This window comes from Miniopterus natalensis, chromosome 2 (assembly GCF_054644295.1).
Source record: "Miniopterus natalensis isolate mMinNat1 chromosome 2, mMinNat1.hap1, whole genome shotgun sequence".
Taxonomy (NCBI): domain Eukaryota; kingdom Metazoa; phylum Chordata; class Mammalia; order Chiroptera; family Miniopteridae; genus Miniopterus; species Miniopterus natalensis.
The window spans coordinates 166,764,236-166,790,049 of NC_142082.1; the positions used below are offsets into that span (position 1 = coordinate 166,764,236).

Below are 25,814 nucleotides of genomic sequence, written 5' to 3' on the forward strand. Positions count from 1 at the left end.
CAAAATTCCTCTTCTGGATATCTTGGGCATAAAGATCTTAAGGAAAGACAATGCCTTTAAAAACAGTGAGTATGAAACAAATTCTATGTTTAGGGAGTAGGCAATAAATACAAGTAAAGAAAAGGGGTGGAGAAATGAGAGAGAGAATGCTAGAACAGATGATGGCATGGCTGAAATGGGAGTCCTTAAAATAAATAGACAAATTTCACAGCCAAGAGGAGTCTTAGGAGACTCAATGACTAAATGTATGGTGGGGTCCTTGATGAGGCTCTGGAACAGAAAAAAGAAAATAGAAATGTGAGCCCTTCTACCCAGAGGCAGCAAAAGGCAGGAAAGCAGAACTCAGGAAAGCAGAACTCAGACACGCCCTTGCCCTCCTTCCGGCCTGCGGTGCACCACCGGCATGTGGAGCTGGCCGCCAGGGAGGGTCATCTGCATTCTGAGCCCAGGTGGGCTGCAGTGGCCTGAACGCAGCGTTTGCAGTGAGCAGTGCCTACTCCTGGGCCCCCAGGGTGCCAGAATGGGCACCCACCCTAGGTATTTAGAAATGATGGAGTTAGGTAAGAATGCAAGTTTACACAGCATTCTTGGTTTGCCCGAGCCTCATGCAGAGTAACCACTGGCATGGAGTAAAGTGTGTGGATTACCAGGACTCCGGCTCATTGGCCTTGTCAGTACCGAGGCAGAAGGAGAAGGGTTGCAGGCTGTGGTGCCTTCACCCATCAGTGCTTCCCTCAGCCTCGTAAGAGAACATTTCCCCTAGAGAATGACCCCTAAACTTAACAATTTTATTCATACAAAATTGTATTTGAGATCCATCAACCTGCTTCATCTTTTACCTCAGAGATAGCCCTATTCCATAAGTTTTCTTTCTGAAGAATAAAACCTTCCCAGATAGATTTTTTTGTTGCTATTTAAAAATATTCATTAGTTGATCTAGAACGTTCTCATCTGGAGACAGTTTAATTACAGTTATATACAAGTTTATGCCTAGGATGTGTTCAGAGGGGTGGAATACATAGATTTCTTCTGTCAACCCACATTCATAGCTGCCTCTTTGTGCATTGTTGCCACTGCTAGCTCAGCGTTGAGACTGCCCCCTCTCTCTTGCCCTTACTCAACCCTCTCGGCTGGCCTGGAATGGCATTTACACCTTAACACCCAGACAGTTTACTTGAGTCTGCTATTTCAATGCCAGTAAAAAGTAAACGTTTTCTTTCTATTGGTTTTCATGTTGCAATTACTGTTACCTCTCTCTTTGGTTGACTTTAAATCTAAGCTAAAAACATGCTCATTCACAGTGTAAACTTACATGTCTAGATTAATAGGGAACAGAGAAGTACTAACTGTAAGAATCCTGGGCCTTCCTTTCCATTTGTATTACCACCACCTTTATTTTATCATAGCTAGGATATTACAAGAGAAGTAGTGGGGGACATTTTCAGGGTAGTGAATAGATGACTTTGTCTTTCTTCAATATTTGTGTTTCTTTGTATTATTTTTATAATAAAAATGTTTAAAATTTCTTTAAATCAATAAAACTTAGAAAATATGAATAAAGTATGGACATTAGTTAATAGCAGTATATCAATATTGGTTCATTAATTGTGATAATTGTACCATACAAAAGTAAAATATTAATAAAGGTAACTAGGCCTGGCTCAGAGGTTGAGCATTGACCTAGGATCCAGGAGATCTTGGTTCGATTCCCAGTCAGGGCTCATGCCCAGGTTGTACACTCGATCCCCAGCAGGGGGTGTGCAAGAGGCAGCCGATCAATGACTCTCTCTCATCATTGATGTTTCTATCTCTCTCTCCCTCTCCCTCTCCCTTCCTCTTTCTGAAATTAATAAAATATATATTTTTAAAAATAAGGGGAACTAGGTATGGAGTATATGAGAACTCTGTGTACTATCTTTTCAATTTTTCTGTATATCTTAAACTAATCTAAAATAGAGTTTATTTTTTAAATTACCAATAAATAAATAAATAAAATAGACCTACAATATTATTTGTTTGCTAAATATATGTTTGCTAATATTGATTAATACCAAAGGTGAATAAGCTTTTAATGGGTTTTTAAAGATCAAGAAAAACTGATAAAGCCAAATAAAAAGAACTTTGTTAACAAGTGCCAAATTCAACCAACCAAATAAATCAAATGCCACTGTCAATGCCTAGGTGTTAACTCTTTCTTTTGTTTATTGGTAATATGCCTAACAGTTGAATCAGTCAGGGTTCTACCATCAAAACAGAGCCAGTAGGAGATAAATAGATAAAGATATATTTATTTTTATATAGACATTTATTTCAAGGAATTGGCATATGTGAGTGTGGGAACTAGCAAATCCAAAATCCATAGGGCAGGCTAGCTGGCTAGAAACTCTCAGGCTCAAGCTAAAGCTGCAGTCCACAGGCGGGATTTCTTCTTTCTCAGAGAAGGAAAACCTCAGTTTTACTCAAGGCCTTTCAACTGGATTGAATGAGGCCCACCCAGATTATTAAGGATAAAGTCCTTTACTTAAAGTCAGCTGATGAGCCCGGCCAGGCGTGGCTCAGTGGTTGAGCATCGACCTGGGATCCAGGCGATCGGGGTTCGATTCCTGGTCGGGGCACATGCCCGGGTTGCCGACTCAATCCCCAGTCAGGGGCGTGCAGGAGGCAGCCGATCAATGACTCTCTCATCATTGATGTTTCTATCTCTCTCCCTCCCTCTCCTTTCCTCTCTCTGAAATCAATAAAGATATATTAAAAAAAAAAAAAAAGAGTAGTTTCAGTGGCTTGATGGAAGTGGAAGCCATTTAAAAAAAAAAAAAAAAAGCCAGCTGATGGTAGGTGTGAACTACATTTATAAAATCGTTTTACAGAGTTAACGACTCTCCACTGAACCGTGCCCCTCTGTCCCGAGGCCTGCGCTCTCTGAGAGTGCCCGGACAGATTGGAGCCATGGCTGTTCTTTTTGCTGTTGCCAAGGGAACCACTGTCTTTGCCAAATATGCTTGGTGTGGCGGAAACTCCCTGGAGGTGACGGAGCAGATTCTGGCAAGATACCTTCTGAAAATAACAAACTAATGTACTCACATGGCAGTTATTTGTTTCATTACATCCACCAAGACTGGACTGTATACCTTTGTATCACTGATGATGATTTGGAAGGTTCCCGAGCCTTTAACGTTCTGAATGAGATAAAGAAGAGGCTCCAGGCTACATATGTTCGAGAGCACAGACTGCACTCCCACACGCCCTGAAGAGTGAGCTCTCAAGTGTCTCGGCTGCCCGGCCGAATCATCACTCTGAAAATAAGGGCCCAGACAAAGAGATGGACGCTCAAGCCCAAGTGGATGAACTGACAGGAACCATGGTCAGAAACAGATCAGGTAGCTCAGTGAGGAGAAAGATTGGAATTATTGACAGATAAAACAGAAAATCCCGTGGATTCGTCTGTCACCTTCAAAACAACCAGCAGAAATCTTGCCCGAGCCACGTGTATGAAGAATCTCAAGCTCACCGTTATCACCATCATCGTATCAACTGCGTTCATCTGTACCATCATGTCACCTCTCTGTGGTGGATTGACATGGCCACGCTGTGTGAAGAAATGAGGAAAAAGTTATCATCAACCAAGGATATGCGAGAACAAGAAGTTAAAAGCTGCACAAGATTTAAGCCTTTTAATACTGACAGACGGTGTCTGCCAGCCTCTCCAACCCTCCTCTTTTTCTGTTTATAATCTTGTTCTCTGCATCCAGATTGACTTTTGTCCTGTCAACCAATTTGTTCCAATATACTTCAGATTGAACCATTTATTGTAGCAGTAGCCTTAATGGGCTTTTTGTTTGTTTCTTTGGTTAACTACTGTCAGCGGTTGAGCGTCGACCTAGGATCCAGGCAATCGGGGTTCGATTCCCGGTCAGGGCACATGCCCGGGTTGCGGGCTCGATCAATGACTCTCATCATTGATGTTTCTGTCTCTCTCTCTCTCCCTCTCCTTTCCTCTCTCCAAAATCAATAACGATATATATATATATTTTTAAATGTGCTCTTTCCCAACAAGATGATGCAAAGTCTTTGGGTGATGTTCACTCTTCTCCTTGATATTCTGTAACATAAATACTATGATGTAAAGTTAACTATTCTTTTTCTTTTTTTAAAGAATAGTTTATTGATTTTTAGAGAGAGGGGGAGGGAGAAGAGAGAAACACTGATGTGAGAGCACAACATCTATCAGCTGCCTCCTGCACGCCCCCTACCAAGGATAGAGCCATAACCTGGGCATGTGCCATGACTGGGAATCGAACCAGCAACTTTTTGATGCATGGTAAAGACACTCAACCAACTGAGCCACACTGACCAGGGCTAAAGTTAACTATTCTAAATACATCTTCTTTTTTTTTTTTAATGTGGAAAAGATATTTAATTATAAAACAGAAAAGTAGTTTTAAGGGTAATTGTTTAAGTGTAGTTTTAAGGGTAATTGCTTCTTTATACAGTATAGATAATCTAGAAGGGCCTTAGGGTTAAACATTTTCATAAAGTGATAAAACAATGCAAGAAATAAAACAAGACAAAAGGTTTGAAGTTACATTTTACAAAAAAAAAAAAAAGAATGAACAGTATGTCAGAGAGTAATGTCCACACATTGTGGAATTCGACAATCTTGTGATGAGCAAGTCATGGCACAGACATGGAGCCTTCACAGGGAAAAGTAAAAGTTATGGTAGACATATCTATAGCATCACTATAGTACAAAAAGTTCTTGTTCTACATACAAAAGCTTCTTTCCCCCCATAAGGATAATTTCCTGGGGGAGGGAGGGGAATGAGTCCATGAAATATTTCAGAAACCCATATGCTTTGAGTTTTCCAAAAACATTATTTTAAAATGTACTGCCTTAAAGTGCTTTCATGTGGGAATCATGATGGAAGGCACAGGATACAGTTTCACATCCACTATGAAGTTCTCAAAAAACCACAGATTTTGTAGTTTGCAAATTCAAGTTATCTTGTAAGCTGCTCCTTCCAAGAACACTATCATTCCAATAAAACCAGCTGCTAGTTTATTAGTTAAGATGACCTACAGAATAAAAGGTTGGTGTTTTTTCCCTAGTAACTTTCACCATCTTTGTGGGGAAAAGACCTATGCAAGTGATGCATTTTGAAATTGTAAAACATGCAGGATACGTACAAACACAAAGTTTAAAAAATATTTGCTTCATATACATGTAAATCTACTTGGGTATAGGTGAAGTTCAAATATAAAAATTTGTTTTCTAAAAAATGTTTTCAGAGAATCTGAGAGCTTAAAGCTGTACGAAGATTTCCTGGCAGAAATCTTCTCTTCGTATAGAAGTTTACACCTACAGGAGTAAATCCAGCATCCGTCCACCACTTAATTATTACACAACATTTGGTCTAATCAACGATCACCCTTAAAACTGTTCTGTTTCTGAGAAATTAAGGTTTGTACTAAAATCAAAAAGAATTCACAAAAAACAGTGGCTTATTGTGTTTTTGGATCTCTTCAACATTATTTTATCAACTCATTTAGAACTGTAAAAAAAACTATTTACAGAATTCAGTTTTAAATACATTTGACAACTTCAAAAGTTTTATGTTACAGGCATTCAGACCACATGGCTGTAGTCCAATTATTAACCTGTCGTCTCTTCTATTATCCTGTCTTCCCACGACTGCACTTTACTGTGTACAGTTCAAGACTGCATTTTTTCTTGACCAAAAGTAAACTCAAACTACATGTTTGTTTCAATTAAACAGGTGCTTTATTAGTCTGAAGATGAGTCACAGCTTCTAATTTGTCTATAGGCCTCGGCTTCCTTTCTTTCTTCAGCAGCTGCTGTGGACAGTTTTGTGCTTCTGGATTTGCGTTGTCCAGCTGTTTCTGCAGAGCTTCTCTCTCTTCTGCTTCTGCAGATCCCACCCAGTTTTCAGTGATTTCCATACCTTGTCTCTTAGCTGACGGTTCTTCACTCTAACAGTTTCTTCAGCAATGTCCATTGCTGGTGCTGTTAATACCTGTTGTCCATCTGGCATGGCCACAGTGACGGGCTGACCTATTCCACCGGCTGGAACAGTACAAATCTCAGGCTGGATTCCACCTGTAACCATTGCGATGACTTGCTGAGCCCCTGAGCTAACCTCTGCTGAACTGCACCATCCACCGATTCTGCGGTAACTCCTTCCTCAGTAGCAACCGCTGGAGTTCCGAAGACTTGGACACGGGAGCAGATGCTTCAGCCAAGGCAGCTGGTGTAGCTAATACTGGTGTAGAGTCTGGGTTTCCAAACTCAAGGGCGGCCACACCCGGTTCATCTGTTAGGTTCGCCACTCCCCCAGGTCCCACGATCAGCTGGGGCGCTGCATGCACCGTCACGGCGCCAGGACTCCGGGTTGTGCTCACTTGGTTCTGCACAGCAACCTGTAACATCTCTGCTAGGTCTTCGTTCCCCTTGCCTACAGACATATCAAATGCAGTCCTACACCACTTACTTTCGCGTGCCCATCAGCACCGCAGCTGATCAAAGGCTCCGCCGCACCTGGACGGTTGCGTGGCGTGGCCCAGGGCAGCGCTGTCGTCTTTAACTTGCCCTGTGCACTGGCGTCGGCACCGGGCGAAGCACAGCCTCTCCCCGCCGAGGCCCTCCGCGCTGCCCCCGCAGGGCCCCCTCTGCGCCCCGCGCCCCTTCTTGCGCGCGCTCAGGGCAGCCCTGCGGGGAATCAGCAGCTCCCGGCCAGCCTGTAGCAAAAGGAGCGGCATTTGCCGTCGAAATACGAACTTCGTCATCTCGACCTGCTCGTGCTGCTTCTAAAAGCTGCTTTCCCAGATCTACCAGGCGCATCTGGAAAGGCTTGGGGAGCGGGAGCGGGAGGAGGTGCGGGCCCCCGAGGCGCTGACGCGGGCCCCGCACAGAGCGCTTCGCCGCACCAGGCGCTGTTTTCCCCAAATGCCCCAAACGCCCCAAATGCCGTGTCCGGTGGGCGCCCCAAATCCCCACCGCAGAGCGCCCGGTGCCGCGCGGGAGCACGTCGTGTGCGGTGAGAGCCCCCCTCCCGCGCGTCTTAGTGTTTGTTGGCTGATACACGGACAGGACACGGCCCCGAACAAAAATACTCGCCGGACACATAGACACACATGATTGTAACTGTTACAGACTGAAGCACGGCCTCAAATTCGTGCGCCGAGCCTTACCCCCCAATGCGACTGTGTTTGCAGGCAGGGCCCTAAGGGGGTAATTACGGGTAAAGGAAGTCACACGGGGGAGGGCTGCTCCACTAGGACCGATGTCCTTACGGAAAGAGAAAGACGGGACTAGACCCGAGGCCGAACTGGGGTCTGACAAGGTGGCCCCGCTGCCCCGCAGGATGACCAGGGAAACCCCGCGTTTGCTGGCAGAACCAGTTCCCGGCATAAAAGCAGAACCAGAGGAGAGCAACGCCCCTTATTTTCATGTGGTCGGTGCTGGCCCCCAGGATTCCCCCTTTGAGGGAGGGACTTTGAAACTCGAACTGTTTCTTCCAGAGGAAGACCCGAGGGCAGCACCTAAACTACGTTTCATGACCAAAATTTACCATCTTAATGTAGACGACTTGGGAAGAATATGTTTAGATATTTTGAAAGGTAAGTGGTCGCCAGCACTGCAGATTCGCACAGTTCTGCTATCGATCCAGGCTTTGTTAAGTGCTCCCAATCCAGAGGATCCATTAGCAAACGATGCCAAGGAGCAGTGGAAGACTAGCGAGGCCCAAGCCACAGAAACAGCCCCAGCAAGGACTAGGCTAGATGCCAGGAGTAATATTTAAATCGATCTGATCATCAACTGGGCATCACTTCTCCTGTTCTGCCAAGACTTCTTCCCTTTTTGTTTGCATTTAATGGACACAGTCTTAGAAACATTACAGAATAAAAGCCCAGACATCTTCAGTCCTTTGGTGAATAAATGCACATTAGCAAATCTATGTCTTGTCCTGATTCACTGTTATAAAGCATGAGCAGAGGCTAGAAGTACCATCTGGATTGTTGTGAAAGGTTTAAAAGCCTCCTTTCTGCTTTTGTTCATGTCTACCATCATGGTTCAAGTATAAAGCACTGTGAATGAAGGTAGTTGTCAGGGTTAGCTGCAGGGGAGTGGCTATTTTTCTTTATTTTATTTTATTTATTTTTTTGAGGAGGGAGGTAGTTTAATTTTATGGGCTCCTTTCCCCCTTTATGGTGATCTAATTGCATCGGTCAAGAGCAGCTAGCCAGTTCTTTAGAAGGTGCTCTCCAGCCAAGTCTAACTTTACTTAGACACTGTAGCTGGACAAGCTTGATTGTTTGAGCCAAAATGGGAACATTAAACAAACGCCATGGCCCTCACTAATAACATTGTGACTTTGCTGTCAAATGTAGACTCCTCCCTTCAAGAAAAAGCTTGTGACCATTTTCTATGGCTTTTCTGAAAACTTCTGTAAATCTTATGTTTTAGTAAAAATTTTTTTTGTTATTTAAAAAAAAAAAAAAAAGACACCAGGAGTGCATACCCACAAAGGAAAGGCCGTGTGAGAACACACCAAGAAGGCACTCATCTGCGAGCCCAGAAGACAGTTCTCACCAGAAACCAACCCTACCAGCGCCTCAATCTTGTATTCCAGCCTCCAGCACTGTGAGAAAATTAATTTCTGGTGTTTAAGCCACCGAGTGTGTGGTGGTCTATTATGGCAGCTTGAGCAGACTAATACAATAACGAAAAAGGCAAGAAATACTCACTACAATTACAGTCTTTGTTTCTGCAACTGATCACATGGTCATAAGCGGTATTTGTACCTGCCTTCTTCCCCTGCTCATGCCATGTTCCCTTTGCACGCAGTGAGTAGTAAATAAGCCCTAGAGATCTAACGCGCAGTATAGTAAATATGGGCATCAATGTGCATTATCACCATCAAACTTGCTAAGAACATACTCACTTTATCCTCAGAAAGCACTTCAGCTGGTAGTGATTCAGCCTGGTGGGGTGACCCAAACCTCATCCTGAAGGGTCTGGCCATTAACAGTCCTGCCTACACTGGATCGTTGTAGTTTTTCATTGACCTTAATCGCAGACCAGCAGAGCATAAGGACTTGAGGACTCAAAGCAAAAATGTTGCTAGTAGGTCACTAGGGATAATCGTAGGTGATGCCACCCCTTGGATTCCGGGACTTGTAAAACTTGGCTATGAGAGAAACAACACCACGTATTGAACGCTGATTTAGAGCATACACAGCTCCTGCGGGACAATGCCCCAGCCCTGAAAGGTACTGCCACCTAGCTGACACTATAAATGTGTCTTCCAAAGGCCTTTTCACCATTCTATCAAGCAGACTTCTTCAGGATGATGGGAAACACTGAGAGACCAATGAATTCCATAAGTATGAGCTCATTGTGACACTTCATTTTCAATAAAGTGAGCTTATCAATCAGAAGTAATGCTGTGTGAAACACCATGAAGGTAGATTTCACATTCTGTAAGTCCACAGGTGACAGTTTGGGCAGAAGCACTGCATGCAGGAAATGCAAATCTGTATCCAGAATAAGTGCCTGTTCCAATAATAACAAAGTACTGCTTCTTCCAAGATGGAAGTGGCCCTAAGCAATTAACCTGCCACTAAGTAGATGGCTAATCAGCCACCCTGGAGAATGGTGCCATATCAGGGACATATATAGTTTTTTGCTGCTAGCAGATGGGACACTCAGCCTCATCTTAGTCCCCACTACACCCTCTTATCTCCTGGATTCCTTGCATTCCTTCAATCTGAGTGAGACTTGCCAAATATCTTTGTTACTGAAATGTTTATTATGCCCTTAGATGAAAATTAAGGTGAAAGTGAGTTATTTTTTTTACATACATGTCTCTATCAGATTTTTTTCTTACACTCATGTACCTAAGATGTTTGCATTTGCAACCCAGCTCTACCTGTTCACTCTCGCTGATTTCACAACTGCAACTACCAGCAATATACTATGAACACACTAATCTCCATGAGACCTCTCTCAACAGTTTTGTCCGTTACCCCAAAAGAATCTGGGTGTATCTCAGAAACATCAATCTAAAAACACTGGAAATTTAATTATCTTCTCCAAAATCATTTCTCTGCTTGTAATGGAAAACTGAGTGACTGGCAACTGTCCATTCGGACACTCTAGCCAGCAAGTTGCCCTACAGCTCTCCATTTATCTTGCTTCCTGCACCAAATTAGTAGCCAAGCCCTAGCAATTCAGCCTATTAAAGTAGTTCATATACATTCACTAGGACTCCTCTCTGCATGGCTCCCACTTTCATAGAGACTCTTATCACTTTTGTCTAGATCCAGAGTTGGCAAACTTTGTCTGCAAAGGGCCAAGTAATAAATCTTTCAGGTTTTACAAACTATGTGGTCTCTGTGACAACTACTAAACTCTGCTGTTCTAGGATGAAAGTAGCCATAGACAAAACATAAACAAATGAGCATGGCTGTATTCCAATAAAACGTTAAGGACACTGAACTTTGAATTTCATACACTTTTCACAAGTCAGAAAATATTAACCTTTTGGTTTTCCCCCCCTAACCATTTAAAAATGTAAAAATCATTCTTATTTCATGGGCCATACAGAACAAGCAACCAACCAGCTTGCTCACCCCTGGTCTAGATTATTGCCTTAGTGTCTCAGTGGGGCCTGCCCCATCATTTTTCTCAGTTTCTCTCTAGGTTCTTAGAAGGCTGATCAGATCATTCTCCACTTAAAAACCTTTCGGTGGCTCCACTGCCTTTAATATAATACCCAAAATCTTTAACATGGCATAGACCTGTATAATCCACCTACCAGTGTTAGCCTCATCTCTATCCATACTTGCACCAAACTCTGCGTACTCTGAAATAGATGTCAGGCTTCCCCATGCTTACTTTCCCTCCTGCTGCCTGACCACCTTTCAAGACTGAATGCAAGTCCATCTTTTAAATTTTTTAAAATATGTTTTTATTGATTTCAGAGAGAGGAAAGGAGATGAAGAGAGAGAGAGAAACATCAGTGACGAGAGAGAATCATCAGTCGGCTGCCTCCCGCAGGTACCCCAACGGGGAATCGAACCACGACCTCCTGGTTCACAGGTTCCCCCACTCAACCACTGGACCACACCAGCTGGGCTGCAAGTCCATCTTTTAATGACAATATTCCTAACTCATTTCCTTCCAAGACAGAAGTCCCTCGTATGTCCTCGTGCTGTATCTCACATGTATTTATACCACAGCCTCAGTAACACTTTAACGCACTCATTTGTTTGCATGGCTTCTCCATACTATACTATAAAGTACTTTGGTATATGAAACACGCAGAGTTCACTTATTTCTCCTAGCACCTAACACTTCAGGTATGATTAATAAATATTTGTTGAGTGAATGAATTGATGGATTCCCCAAAATACAGCCCGCACGGAAAAGGTAATGGCTAACATCTTTCTGATGGGCTCGTGGGCACTACCTCAATCACCTGTTCCTTACACAAAGAAAACTGAGCAACAGAAACGCCAAACTACTTGTCACATAACTAGTGGTTGCAAAGGGAATTCAAATTCAGGCTGTATGATCCGTGTCTGAAACACAAAAGAAGTTGACAAAGGTCTAAAGAACTTGGATTTTGAGATTCTTGACTTCACTAAAAATGCACGCCGGCCTTTGAGGTGCTGGAAATGCCTTCTGGCTTGATCTGGGTGGCTGCTACGTGAGAGGTATGTGTAAGTAAAAATTCATGACGCTGTACAACTTGAGATTTGTTCACTTCACTGACTGTACCCTGTTTCTCAATTTTAATTAAAAAAAAAAAAAAGCTTTGCCATGTTACCTCATCTTCTTGCCGTGACCCTTTCTAGCACCTTCAACAAATGTTTCTGCAAATTTAAATTCCTTTTTCAACATTACGTTATTTGACTTACGTTTGAACTTTTGCTTCTACATGATTAAACTTATTAGCCCTGTCTGGGTACTTAGTTGGTATATTATCCCGATATACCAAGGTTGTGGGTTCGATCTTTGGTCAGGGCACATACAAGAATCAACCAATGAATGAAAGCATAAATAGACGGGACAACAAATCAGTCAATGTTTCTCTCTTTCTCTCTCTCTCTCAAATCAATCAATAAATTTTTTTTTAAATATACATTTATTTACTCCTGGGAGATAGGAACCTCTATCTTTTTCTTTCTCTAATCCCTTTATAACATTAAAATACCTTGGCATCCTGAAATATTTTAAGTACAGTACTTAGATGCATTATTATTAGTATTAACAGCTTTATTTCATCCCACTACCAGCAAATTAGAGCAACTACGGTGCTAGATTTTCTCCTTTCTTCTCACCACAACCACCATCACTTCACCTTACTCAACTCCCATAACCACCTACTTTCCTAAGTTCTTCCTCATTTTCAAACACCTACTGAGAAACTGAGAAGCCCATTCACTTCTAGGCCAATAATATCACCTCCTTCCAGAGCAATTTTGAACATTTGCTCGGCTTTGGTAGACTTTTCCAGATGTTCTTCCCTTCCCTAGGGGCTAGACCATACAGTGGGGAAAGAAATCCTTTTTTACATTGGGTCAAAGATGCCCTGAGGGTAGGGTGGAAAAGAGGGAGGGAAGCCCTAATGTCTTTAGTGTTGCTCAGGGTCAAGGCTGACAATTCAGTTTGATGGTTTACCCTTTGGAACTCCCCACTAGAACTTAGAATTTTGAGACACATAATAATTTAGTCCTTGAATATTATACACCTTTAGTTAGAGTAAGATCTGACAAATCTAAACCTGAACTTCAAGGAAGAAATTTGTGTTTTTGAGAGTTCTTGTAATTCTCCAATATTGTGAATATCAGTGTTTTGACCACTGAAGCTGTGAATATTTTTCCTACTGCCTAATGTTGTATTCCAGAGCAGTGCTTCTCAAAATTTAGGATGCACAAGAATTAGAGATTTTTATTTTTTTTTTTAGAATCCATTCATTAAAGATTAAAGCTGGGGACAGCGAAATAAGGAAGGGCTTAAGCTAGAAGGAGCAGCAAGACAGAGCCTAGGTGGGGCTGCTTTGGCTCATTAGAAAGTCAGAGAAGCCAGGCTCAGGGGGTTAGCCAGAGATGAGCTGCCGCTTCCCATTGCTCCCCTGGTTACAAGTCTTGAGGCAAGAAAGGTGAGGGTGTGCTCCTGAGAGAGAGAGTGCAAAGAATTAAAGATTCTTTTTATTTCTTTTCTTTTTCTCATTAAACTTGGCTTTAATGGGTCTCAAAATTCTGTGGCAGACTTTTGGTCAAGTTGCTTCCATTAAAAAGTATACTGACTTTGTCCAGCCAGGCGTGGCTCAGCGGTTGACCATCGACCTAGGATCCAGGCGATCCTGGTTCAATTCCCGGTCGGGGCACATGACTGGGTTGGGAGCTCGATCCCCAGCCAGGGGCATGCAGGAGGCGGCCGATCAGTGACTCTCATCATTGATGTTTCTATCTCTCTCTCTCCGTCTCCCTTCCTCTCTCTGAAATAAAGATATATTTAAAAAAAAAAAAAAGTATACTGACTTTAAAAACTAATAACTTAAAAACCACCACACCCATGAAAAAACCAAATGACCCATAAAACATTCTCCTTTACTTCTGAAGGTTTTACGATGCATTGTAATCATTAACCAGTCTACTATTAAACTTAAATGGCCAATTGAGACAAATAGTTCTGAGACTGTTCTTCCACCACTGATTCAGACTGGGGTGGCAGGAATTGGGGATAATATTCATTTAGCCTTCTGAGCTTTCTGGGCAGATGTGGTGACTTTGTCAACTCAAGCACCTTCTTGTCCACTGCTTTGATGACACCCACAGCAACTGTGTGTCTCATGTTCACAAACAGCAAACAGCCCAGAGGGAGATAGTCGGGGAAGGTCCCAACACACATGGGCTTGCCAAGAACCATATTAATGATGGCAGCATCACCAGACTTCAAGAACTTCTGGCCATCTTCCAGCTTTTTCCCACATTTGAAAGCAATATGAGCTGTGTGACGACACAGCATAGGTGCATGCCCAGCGCTGACCTGGCCTGGGTGGTTCAGGATAATCACCTGAGCTGTGAAGCCAGCTGCTTCCATTGGTGAGTCATTTTTGCGGTCACCAGCCACACTGCCACAATGAACTTCTTTGACAGACACGTTCTTGACATTGAAACCCACATGTTGTAACACTGACTGGAGCAAAGGTGACCACCATGCTGGATTTGAGAGCACCAGTCTCCACTCAGCCCACAGGGACAGCACCAATACCACCAATTTTGTAGACATCCTGGAGGAGCAGACACAGGGGCTTGTCAGTTGGATGAGTTGGTGGTAGGAGGCAATTCAGAGCTTCAAGCAGCATGGTTCCACTGGCATTGCCATCTTTACAGGCGACTTTCCATCCCCTGAACCAAGGCATGCTAGCATTTGGGTCCAGCATGTTGTTGCCATTCCAACTAGAAACTGGAACAAATGCTACCGGGTCAGGGTTGTAGCCAGTTCTCTTACTGTAGGTGCTGACTTGTTTAACAATGTCCTCGTATCTCTTCTGGCTGTAGGGCAGCTCAGTGCAATCCATTCTGTTAACACCAACAGTCAGTTGTTTCACACTCATTGTGTAAGCCAGAAGGGCATGCTCGTGGGTCTGCCCCTTCTTGGAGATGCCCACCCCAAATTCACCACCGCCAGCAGCAACAGTGAGGATGGCACAGTCAGCCTGAGATGCGCCTGTAATCATGTTTTTGGTGAAGTCTCTGTGTCCTGGGGCATCAATGATGGTTACTTGCTGGTCTTGAATTTCCACAGGGAGATATCAGTGGTGCTACCACACTCACATTCAGCTTCTACCTATTTAACTATCTACTTATTTATTTATTTTTAATCCTTACCTGAAGACATTCATTGATTTTTAGAGAGAAGGGGATGGGGAGAGGAGAGAGAGAGAGAGAGAGAGAGAGAGAGAGAGAGAGAGAGAGAGAAACATTGATCACCTGCCTCCCACATGTATCCCAACTGGGACTGGGGATCAAACCCACAACCTAGGTATGTGCCCTGACAGGATCAGACCTGCGACCTTTCTGTACATGGGACAGTACTTCAACCAACTGAGCCACATTAGCCAGGGCATGTCCAGCTTTTCATTTATCCAAGACCCAGGCATACTTGAAGGAGCCCTCCCCCATCTCAGCAGCCTCCTTCTTGAATTTTCTGATGGTTCTTTTGTCCATCCCACAGCATTTGTAGGTCAGATGGCTGGATCCTATGTGTTCAATGATGACAATGATGATTTGAGTCTTTTCCTTTCCTATTTTGGGTTTGGGTTAGTCATCGTTTTCATGACACCTGTGTTCTGGCAGCAAACCTGTTGTGAAAAAGAAAGAATTAGAGATTCTTAAAAGACAAGATTCCTGGGTTCCACTCCCAGCTGAAAGAGCTAAACAAGTCCTGTCCAGGTAGCTCAGTTGGTAAGAGCATCATCCCCATATGCCAAGGTTTCAGGTTTGATGCCAGTCAGAGCACACACAAGAATCAACCAATGAGTGCATAAATAAGTGGCACAACAAATGGACTTCTCTCTCTCTCTCTCCCTCTCTCTCTCAAATCAATAAATACACATTTTAAAAATTTCATTTTGGCCAATAAGTAGAGACTACATTACAGGAAGGTGAGAGTGCAAACAAGGAGATCAGTTGGGAGGCTTTTGGAATAATCCAAGCAACAGATGGTAGTTTGGGTAGGGTGGTAGCCTTAGAGATACTTAGCAAAGGTTTAAGTGCAGCTTGTTTGGAACACTTGCCAAGGTGAGCTTGCTCTTTTGCCAGAGGACACAGGTCATTTTAAGCCCCAGCTCTTCTGTGATTCAGGCAATAACAAAATAAATACATGCTCTTTAAAATAAATAAATAAATAAAAATTAAAAAAATAACCATTTCTTGCTATTCTGCTGGTTCTCTGAGCCCTAGTTCATGTGATGATCACAAACTCACTCAAGCCCTGGCAGGGGTGGCAGGAGTCAACCAATGTCTCTCTCTCCTTCTTTCCCTTCCACTATCTCTCTAACAACAACAACAACAAAAAAAAAAAGCAGTAGAAAAAATATCCTCCTGTGAGGATCAACAACAACAACAAAATAATATATATATATATATAAAACTTAAACAGTGAAAAAAGGAAACATGTGGAGGAAAAATAATTTTAAAAAGAAGCAACTGGATTCTGGATATATTTTGATGGCCTAGTAAACAAAGATGGTTTTACAGTTTTGGCCTAAGCAACTAAACAGGGGGGACTGTCACACACTGATGGAGAAGATATAGGAAGAACTTGTGTAGGGAGGAATATTGGAAGTTTTGTTTGGAAATATTGATTGTGTGCTGCCTGTTAGAAATTCAAGTGGAGCTGTTAAGTAAAGAGTTGGATATATGAGACTTGAGATAGGAAACTAGTTCTGGGATAAAGATATACATTTGAAAGTCAAAAGCATATAGATGGTATTTAAAGTCCTATGACAGGATGAGATCACCAAGGTAGTGAGTGCAAGTAGAAAAGAGGTTTGAGCACTAAGCTTTGGTACTCTTTTAGTTATACAGGGAATAGGGAAGAACCAGAAAGCAGACAGAACCACCAGGTTAGTAGGAAGAACACTAGGACAGTGTAACTAATGACAAGAGGAGATTTAATTAAAAACTTACAGGTATTTTTTTTACTACCCGTTGTCACTTCTTTACCTCTGGGATCTCTCTACTATAATTTCAACAAATGAGCAATAAATACACAAATATTTCCTGGCCAATACATGTTTGTTAAATCACTAAATATATATATACACACATGCTTGTGCATATGTTGACAGGGAACAGTTCCTTATTGAATGAGCTTATTAGATAGAGTGAAACGATGTAACGAAGATAGAATTAGGATAAAGGGGCTCAACTGTATGGGGATGGATGGAAACTAGACTTTTGGTGGTGTGCATGATGTTGGACACACAGATGTTGAATTATAATGTTGAACACCTGAAACTTCTATAATGTTATAAACCAATATTCCCTCAATAAAAAAAAAAACTTTAAAATAATTTTTTTAAAAAAGATTATGACTCACTGAACACTAAGATGGTTAACATTTTTAGCAAAATGTATGTTTTTTTATTAATGTATGTACGCTGCATTTTAGACATAATACTATTGCACTTAATAGGTGACAGTGGAGTAAACATAACATTTATATGCACTGAGTAGCCAAAAAAATTTGTCTAACTCTACTTATGATGGTATTTGTTTCATTGTGGTGGTCTGGGATGGAACCCCCAGGATCTCCAAGGTACACCCGTAAAACCTAAAATAAGGGTTTCATTGAATCCCTCACATGGGCAGCCCTGGACTGGGGCACATTCTAACGCACCCCTCCTCCACCCGCACAACCTACCCAAACAAACCCAAGGTCTCCGACAGCTTCTGAAGCATTCCCAGCCTTATTCAAATGGCTGTCCTGGGCCAAGAATGTGGGAAGTCTGCCTTCTAGCTACCACCCCCTGCCTCTTAACCTTTCATTCCGGAGGCTCTCAGACTAGATACAATGGGACACGGGTCAGGGGGATGGGGTGAATTTGTCCCAGGCTTTCATGCAAAGACCCTCCTCAGCAGAGAACAAAGCTCCTGGTACCTGCAGTTTGGAGAGCTGCAGGAAAACCAAGCCCTGTGGCTTTGGCTGCTCTCATTGACCAGACTGCTAATTGAGAGCCAGGAAGTCAAGTGCGCCCCTTCATTTATTGCCCCCCAAGTTTTATTGAGATGTAAATTGACATATAACATTGTATTAGTTTAAGGTTTACAATATAATAATTTTATATATGTACATGACACAAAATGATTACCATAATAAGTTCAGTTAATGTCCATCACCTCACATTCCCTGTTTTAAAGAAATCATATCCTATTTCTAATGAGACCGAGACTATCTGCCTGAAGCACAATGCCTTTCCACCCACCCTTTCACCCACCCTGTACTTGACTCCCCTATTCCTGACCCTTCCCCTCCAGAATGATGGTCTGCGAAGACAGAGAAAATTTTACATAGAATTTCATCCCCTTGCTTGGACCTGGCGCTGTTCGTACACTCACAAGTTTGGCATCTTTGCATTGTGAACAAAAACCAGCTTGCACGGGCGCAAAGCCAGCAGCTCTCGGTGGAGGCCCATGTAGCAGAGGGCATGGAGGGATTACAAGAGTTGTATTTTAGAAAACTATATGATTGGGATTTGCAAAGGCTTTACTTTTAGGAGTGGGAGACTGAAAAGGAGGAGGAAATCTTAAATTTCTTGAATGTTGAGTTTGGAAATGGGGAGGAGAATTGAAAGCTGTACACTGTCATCTTTGTCATAAATATGTTAGTGCTGGAACCCAACTCTAAAGACTGTCCCTTTGGAAGACATACCAAAAAAGAACAGCATTGGGGATGGAGTCGGGTTGAAGGACTTGACCGAATTGCCAGGCCAGAGAAGAAAAAGCTGATTAAAAAAAAGCGACAGAGGAGGTGGGGGTGGGGCAGAAAATGAAGACCGCTTGGGAAAGAGGGATAGATGGGAGGGCAAGAATTGGCTCTAAAAGGAACCTATCACAAATGCTTTCGTAAGGTCCATTATAGGAATATCATTTGCCTAGAGGTTGTTCTTCTTTAACTTCCTCCTTTCCCTTGGGTTGGTCAATACATTTCATTATTTTACATCTAGTGATTGCTCAGGTAAAATTAAAAGGTGTGTTTTCATTCTATCACGTTGTCCACTAGATTAAAATAAAAATCACAGCAAAAGGTAATTTCAAACTTGAAGGTCATGGGCATAAGATCCTGATAGAATTTCTACTAACAGTCCCGTTTGTAGGTCACTGAAGCATCGAATAATGCATTTAGCACTTTATTTTCTTTAATTCTTACAACACAGGGAAGGTACTTTTGTCCCTATTTATGGATGAGGGAACAGACTTTTTAAAAGTGCCTGAACCAAGATTCTATCCAGTAACATGTGTAAAGAAACTAAAAATCTTCCATGGTAATGGTATGTGCATAACTAATTACTAACGGCACCAAAGCATCTTAGCACATCACAGCTTCTGGTCTCTGGCTTTAGTTGAAAACAAGACAACACTCCTCTTAGTAAGACTAGCCTGTCTTTCTGAAAACTCAAAAGCAAGAAGCAACTTCTATGGAAGTTAAAAACAAGTACATACTATTTTTAACCTCAATTGAAGCCTTAGCAACACACAATGTGTGTTTTATTGTGACCTCAGGGTGAATCAAAGAGGAAAATGGAGCGAGCTGAAAAATCTAGCCCGATTTCTAGGGGTCTAGAGATCAAGAAATTAATTGTCCTAGTGGGAGTTTCATTCACCTGAGGTAGCTTCAGGAACTGGAGGTGCATCCTTGATTTTAAAAGGTGGAAATGTGATGGTGGCAGTATTTCATTGCTGGCTTTATTTTGTCCGAGGCCCCAGTTTTCTCATTCCCCACCCAGTCTGGGTGATTCCGCAGCTACCTTTTGCATCACAATGGCCTTGGTGAGACTGGCAGACGGGATTAACTGAGAATTCGCTAGGGTGTGTGTGGGTGTGGGGCTGCCAGGAGGGGCGGGTCTAAATTTGGTTGAGCCTCCCTTATAAATCTCAGCCTCCAACTTTTTCACCTTTCTCAAAATTGGCTGGTTGGCTCCTGTTACTGCAAAGCTGACTCTTTTCCTCCCATCTTTTTGATACTTTCACATCTAAAGATCTTTGTATTATCTCTAAACTCTTCTGTCTAGATACATAAGCCTGGGCCTTTCTTACAATCTAGCTCTTTGGTGGTGCTTTCCTCCCTCCTTCAACTCAGCAAGATGAGTGTCGATTCGGCTTGTCCCCAAAGTCTGCCCTGTTCTGAATTATCCAATTCTAGGGAGCCTTCACCAGTGCCCGAGATTTATGAGCCTGAAGAAAGCTACGCATCCTTGCAAATGTCATCTGCTGAGACACTCCACACAGAGACTGGTAAGAAAAACTTGAATCTTAGAAAAGGAAAGGGGGAAAGGGTCATCATTTTTCCTCTTGAGCAATTACAGCCCATTTATAGAAGCAGGTGTCATTATCTATTAATCCTTGTGACACCTCTCTTTCAATTGTAGCTTAGTGGCACGTGCCCTTTCACCTGCACGTCGGGTGTCAGGAATTGTGTGCTGAGACTAGGGACTTGGGACACAGCAGTTCAACTGCATCCTGTATGTTCGAGAGCTTCTGTGTGTAGACACTGTGGAGACAAATGCGTTGTGATAAATAAGCTGATATATAAACCTTAACACCGTGCCTGGCACACAGTAACAGTAAATATTGCTGAGCCAGAAGTGGTAACACCACCGCCCGGGGGGTGGGGGCAGGGTGTCGGTGGTGACCATCACCTTCCAGGCCGTCAATGCCAGGAATGCCAGGAATGGCATGGCTAATTACATGAATCTCACCTTGTTGAAATGTTTTATCTTTCTACAACTAGCAGTTGGCTTTTCTCCCATCCTTTGGGTGTATGGGTGTTAATGGAAAGCTCTATGAGCATGTTATGCTCAAATCTCTTAAATCCCAAGTGTTCATTCCACTTTATGGCCGATAATTCCAGAAGGTTTAATCTGCTGACAAAGTGACTAGAGTTTGTCATTGAAATCCAGTTTGGCTTCAAAACCTGTACTCTAGCACTTAGGCTTCTAAATGATAACTGTGGGGGGTAGGGGATCTTGGGATACTTATAGCCAATACCACTTTTTTGGAAATCGGTTTGTTAAAAAAAAGGGTAAACCAACTTTTACCCAAGAATGCCATTTTTAACATAGTATAAAATAATGGCTTAAGAACTATTTACATTATTAATACAACTGAAAAACTAACTTGTGGAGGAGTTACTTCTATGTTTGTTAGATTTTATTTATTTATTTTGTTAGATTTTAATGTTATCTTGTTTTCCTAAACTTTGTGTTAATGTCCTTTGATAATTTCAAACATTGGAAATACTGGATCGTGAGAGAAATAGCTTGAGAATGAGGAGGTGGCATGTCCTCTGTAGCAAGCTAAGTACAAGTTTGTATAGGTGGTTGATTTTTAAAACACGCCCCACTTCTAGTCATTAATTGAGCACTTTCCTTCTTAGATCTACTTGCAGGAAGCATGGGATTGTGACTTTTTGCCTTTTAAAGCTTGTGCATTTATGCCATGACTAGGGTGTAGAATTGGAGTTAAGAACTGGGAATTCCTCAGTGCAAACAAGAAGCAAAGTGCGTACTAAATCTAGATAATGCAGGAAATTAATTTTCAGTTACAAAGTCAATATACTTGGGTCTTGTGCTAGACAATGTTTATCTATTACCTCCTTTTAATCAATGAAGAAACTGAGTGAGGGAGGAATAATTTTGGAGATGAGGTTCCAGAGCGAATAAAGGCAAAGTCAAGCCTGGATTGAAACAGAAGCCTATCGAAATCCCCATGTCCTGTTAGTGCTGGTGTTCAGAAATGGGCAGTAAGTAATCTGCTGATTTTATAAGATTGCTAAAATCTGACCAGCAGTTTATATTTTTATTTTACTTTTTAAAAATAAACACCTTTATCACATGAGCTAAGATAGGAGGGAGGAAGATTTATTTGCTGTTCCGGGCGTTGATTTTCCTCAGCTGGAACCCCAGCGCCTTGCTCTCCAGCGCAGAGCCACCTGCGTGGCCACCCGGGCCTGGTCTTGGAACGATGCAAGCAAGAAGCTGGCCCTGCTGCACTGCTCTCTAGAAGACTGCTGACTCCGGCATTCTTTTTCCTTTCATCATATTTCATCTGAATTCTCTTTGATTTTTTTTTCTTCTTTAAATTCTCTTCCTCCTCTGGAGTCAGCTTGGCCCCTTCTTGCGGCCCCAGGGACCCCTGCCACTGTCCGCACGCTGTGCTATCCATGAGCACGAGGCAGCTCTTTCGTAGGGTCGCTGCGACCAGTTCGTTGTCGGATGCGTTGCAGGCCGGTCAATAATCCTCGCTTCGCGCCAACACCCCGAGGCCCAGGGGAGGTTGCCCACGTCTAACCTCAAGGCCGGGCACTTCCTGCTGCCTCCCCGCACTCAGACTGCGTGGGTGCCGCAGGGGCCAATCTTAGTGTTGGCAGCAGGGTGTCTCAACTCATATTTTCACTTCATGTGGGGCTTTCTTTCTCTGTCCCCTGGTCTCGGGGCGCTTGTGCCAGTTGTCCCCAATGATGCCCATGGCTTGGTGCTAGCTTCAAAGAGCTGATCATCAGTTGAAAAAATTATGAAGGTAATGATTAAGATTACAAAAGGAAGTTACCAAAAAGAAAAGGAAGTTACAAAGGGACACAGTAGGTGAGAGTCAAGTAATCCGCTTTGACCTTTATGAACAGGAAGGGTGTGGTCAGTGAGGTCTGAGTCCCACTGTTCCCCAGCAGCATTAGTCACGTCTATCGTATGTAAAAGGGTCACACCGGTACTCTTACTGGATTGTACAAAGGTGGGCAAATTGTTATTCAGGTTGCTTAGAAATTGTTACTTACTACCTAGCTCTGAGGTTGTGAGGACTTTGAAAATAGTAAATTTGCGAATGTAATGCTTAAAAAGCTTTAGAGAAAGGTGGTGTTTTTGTTCCCAACAGTCTCTCCTCTTCCTTCCTCCACGGATCTGCTTATTCAGAACAGCCCTGACTCTTCCACTAGTCCCAGGGTAATACTGCCCGCCTCTGGGGAGAGCAGCGCAGGGAAGGGGGAGAAGGCCCAGGCCAAGAAGCAGAAGATCCGAACCGTGTTCTCACAGACCCAGCTCTGCGTCCTCAACGAGAGATTCCAGAGACAGAAATACCTCAGCCTCCAGCAGATGCAAGAACTTTCCACCATCCTGAACCTTAGCTACAAACAGGTAAGGCTGTTTCGTTGTCTTTGCAATAAGAAATTTTTAAGAAATACAGCTAATTTGCAGGTAAGCATTGCTAACATCTTTCTATGCAACACCCCCTACAAATAATTTAATATGAAAACGGAATGTTTTGTAACATGTTTCATAACCATCTTTCTTTCATTAATCAGCCTGTTGTGTGAATGTGTCTTAATTTATTTAACATTTTTCCCTGTTGCACAAACCAAAATTATGAGAATGTCTCCAATTTTGCCTTAATCAAACAAGGCATATATTCCCACCTTCCAGGTTAGCAGAGTCCCTAACCAACACTGGCTCTCGTTAAAGTAAAAAATGCATCTTTTGTTTTTTAATCTGTGTGCGTTCAGTTACTAATGAGGTTAATAATTTTTCATACATTTCTTTTTTTCACACATTTATTGGCATTTTATTCAGTAAAATATTTTATGGTTTCCTATCATTGGTTCTATATTTGAAACCAAATTACATATTTGAAACGTCTATTACATGATTTTATTATACAGGGTGTCCCCAAAAAAATGTACACAAAGTTCACTATACAAAACTGGCAATGGTTAACAAATTGAGGGTGAAATGACTCCTGATGTTTGTGATTCTGTTGCTTTGAGTTATCAGCAGTGCCTGGAACAGAAAGGCCATCAGTGTGAAAACGGGGATTGACAAGAAAATTATTCATTTCTGTAGGTTCTTTTAAATTTTGAAAATGTACTGTATGTTAATAAACAGTGACTTTATAAACATTCAAAGTGTGTATACATACATCCTTTTGTGATCTCATTTTCTAACTTGATAATTTCTAAATAATTGTCCTAGATGTATATTTCATAATTCTTGAATTAAATACCACTATGATCATGAAATATGTAATGTGCTTATATGGGGGGCACTTTTAAAAAACATATATATTGATTTCAAAGAGAGGAAGGGAGAGAGATAGAAACATCAATGATGAGAGTCATTGATTGGCTGCCTCCTGCACTCCCCTTGCTGAGGATCGAGCCTGCAACTCGGGCATGTGCCCTGATAGGGAAATTGAACCACAGTCTTTTGGATCATAGGTCGATGCTCAACCTGTGAGCCACGCTGGCCGAGCATGGGAGGCACTTTTTATTGCAAACAGATTACCGTTAACTGACTAATGGCATGGGTAAATTAAAGGGAGGTGAATAGATGTTTACATGTGCATTGCACTTGCTGGTGAGTAGATATGCAGTCTGTCTTAACTAGTTAGGTTTATTATACAAAAAGCAGCCAACTGACTTGAGGGGCTTAGAAATCTGTTGATAGAATATTGGTTCACGAATTTTAAAGACTCTAGAAATCCAAATCTTGTTCCTGAGCTTTAGACAGTTGTAATTGTCGGGGGGAAATGTTAACAATATTCTTTAATTCCTAGCACATCTGCATTACTACTATTTTAAGTTTTTCTGTCACCTTTTCCCTGCAGATTAAGACCTGGTTCCAGAACCAGAGAATGAAATGCAAGAGGTGGCAGAAATACAACTGGCCAAAGAATAGCAACCGTATGCCCCAGGTAACAGGAAACTTATTTATTCTGCTCTTTCCTTTCAATGACTTTTTAGTTTTGTCTATTGCTGAAGCATTAAACCCCACCCACAGACGATTCTGATTTTCCTGTACCCTTTCAGTTAACCAGCCCTTCTCTTTCAGATGAGCTCAGCAACTACAGAGTACCTGGGCCTCTCTTCCTGTCACCAGGGATGCCTGGTGAACGCTTCTGGAAACCTTTCAGTGTGGAGCAACCAGACCTGCGGTAACCTACCTTGGAGCAACCATTCCTGGAACAGCCCATCTTGGAACTACCATTCCTGGAATAGCCAGACCTGGTGCCCCCAAGCCTGGAACAACCAGGCCTGGAACAACCAGTTCTATAGTTACGGAGAGGAATCCCTGCAGCCCCAGATCCAGTTCCAGCAAAACCCTGTCAGCGAACTGGAGGCCACCTTGGAAACTGCTGGGGAAACCTACGATGCAATACTGCAAACTGCTAAGTATTGTAATACCCAGCAAACCGCGGATTTATTCCCGGACTACTCCATGAACATGCAGCCTGACTCCACAAACATACAGCCATGAACACCCGCTGTGCCGATGGGTATATCATTCAGTCTCCGTCTGGGCAGGGGCTGTGTTACCTCTCCTAGGAGTTTTCTCTGTATCTCTGCCTTGATATGCTGCTTCTCATAGTGCCCACTGCCAATTTGGAGGGAGGGGGCTGGGGCATGGCTGGAGTCTAACTGAAGAGGTTTCTGTAGCCTTGCTGCTTAGACAAAGGATAAAAGATGTCTCTGGCTATAATTAGATATAATACTATTTTGGATAACTCTCTAGAATCTTAGCCTCAAGAATAGAAAGTAAAAATACAAAGGTGTGTGATAAAGGATTATTTCTGTTTTCTGGGATTGGGAGGCTTGCTAAAAACTTCACTTCAGGTAAATGGTTAAGCTATAATATGCTTCACTGATTTCCTCTGCCCCTTTTGCTGTTTTACTGAGACCCTTAATTTGTTTATTACTCAAGTATTTGTAAAAGATGTTTTATATTTTGCTGTATCATGATAATACCAGTTGGGCTGGTTGGTTTTTAAGTTTAAATACAAAGAAATAAACCGTCTATTTTACCATTAGTTGTCTCTGCCCTGATTTCAGCCAGTGGTCTAATGAGTAAAAATGCTGAACATGGGTATTGCATTTTTGATGGGGTGAGGGGAATTAACGGAAATCTCTAACCATTGGGTAGATTGCTATCTTAGACGTGAGTAAAGTAAAAGTCACCAAGGATACGATGCTAGGGGAGTAATTAATTAGGCCTGAACAAACTTGTTCCCTCTTT

The 25,814-nt window shown here is 42.4% G+C and overlaps 1 protein-coding gene and 4 pseudogenes across 1 annotated transcript; 3 read left to right on the top strand and 2 right to left on the bottom strand.

The window, feature by feature from the left end:
- The first annotated feature begins 2,946 nt into the window (after positions 1–2,946).
- Positions 2,947–3,602, top strand: LOC107544032 (vesicle-associated membrane protein 7-like; annotated as a pseudogene).
- Positions 3,603–5,766: 2,164 nt separating this feature from the next.
- LOC107543984 (GA-binding protein subunit beta-1 pseudogene) lies at positions 5,767–6,801 on the bottom strand (annotated as a pseudogene).
- Positions 6,802–7,298: 497 nt separating this feature from the next.
- On the top strand, positions 7,299–7,817 carry LOC107543983 (ubiquitin-conjugating enzyme E2 N pseudogene; annotated as a pseudogene).
- A 5,958-nt stretch (positions 7,818–13,775) lies between these two features.
- On the bottom strand, positions 13,776–15,264 carry LOC107543981 (elongation factor 1-alpha 1 pseudogene; annotated as a pseudogene).
- Positions 15,265–19,898: 4,634 nt separating this feature from the next.
- Positions 19,899–25,058, top strand: NANOG (Nanog homeobox). The gene is made up of 4 exons (XM_016221721.2): positions 19,899–20,049; positions 22,684–22,943; positions 24,409–24,495; positions 24,633–25,058. Exons 1-4 carry the CDS (start codon positions 19,899–19,901, stop codon positions 25,056–25,058), a joined length of 924 nt encoding a protein of 307 aa, XP_016077207.2.
- The last annotated feature ends 756 nt before the right edge of the window (positions 25,059–25,814 follow it).

Coding starts and splice junctions, on each gene's coding strand:
- NANOG (XM_016221721.2), top strand. CDS start 19,899: ATGAGTGTCGATTCGGCTTGTCCCCAAAGTCTGCCCTGTTCTGAATTA. Junction 20,050..22,683: donor GACACTCCACACAGAGACTG/GTAAGAAAAACT, acceptor TGTTCCCAACAG/TCTCTCCTCTTCCTTCCTCC. Junction 22,944..24,408: donor TGAACCTTAGCTACAAACAG/GTAAGGCTGTTT, acceptor TTTTCCCTGCAG/ATTAAGACCTGGTTCCAGAA.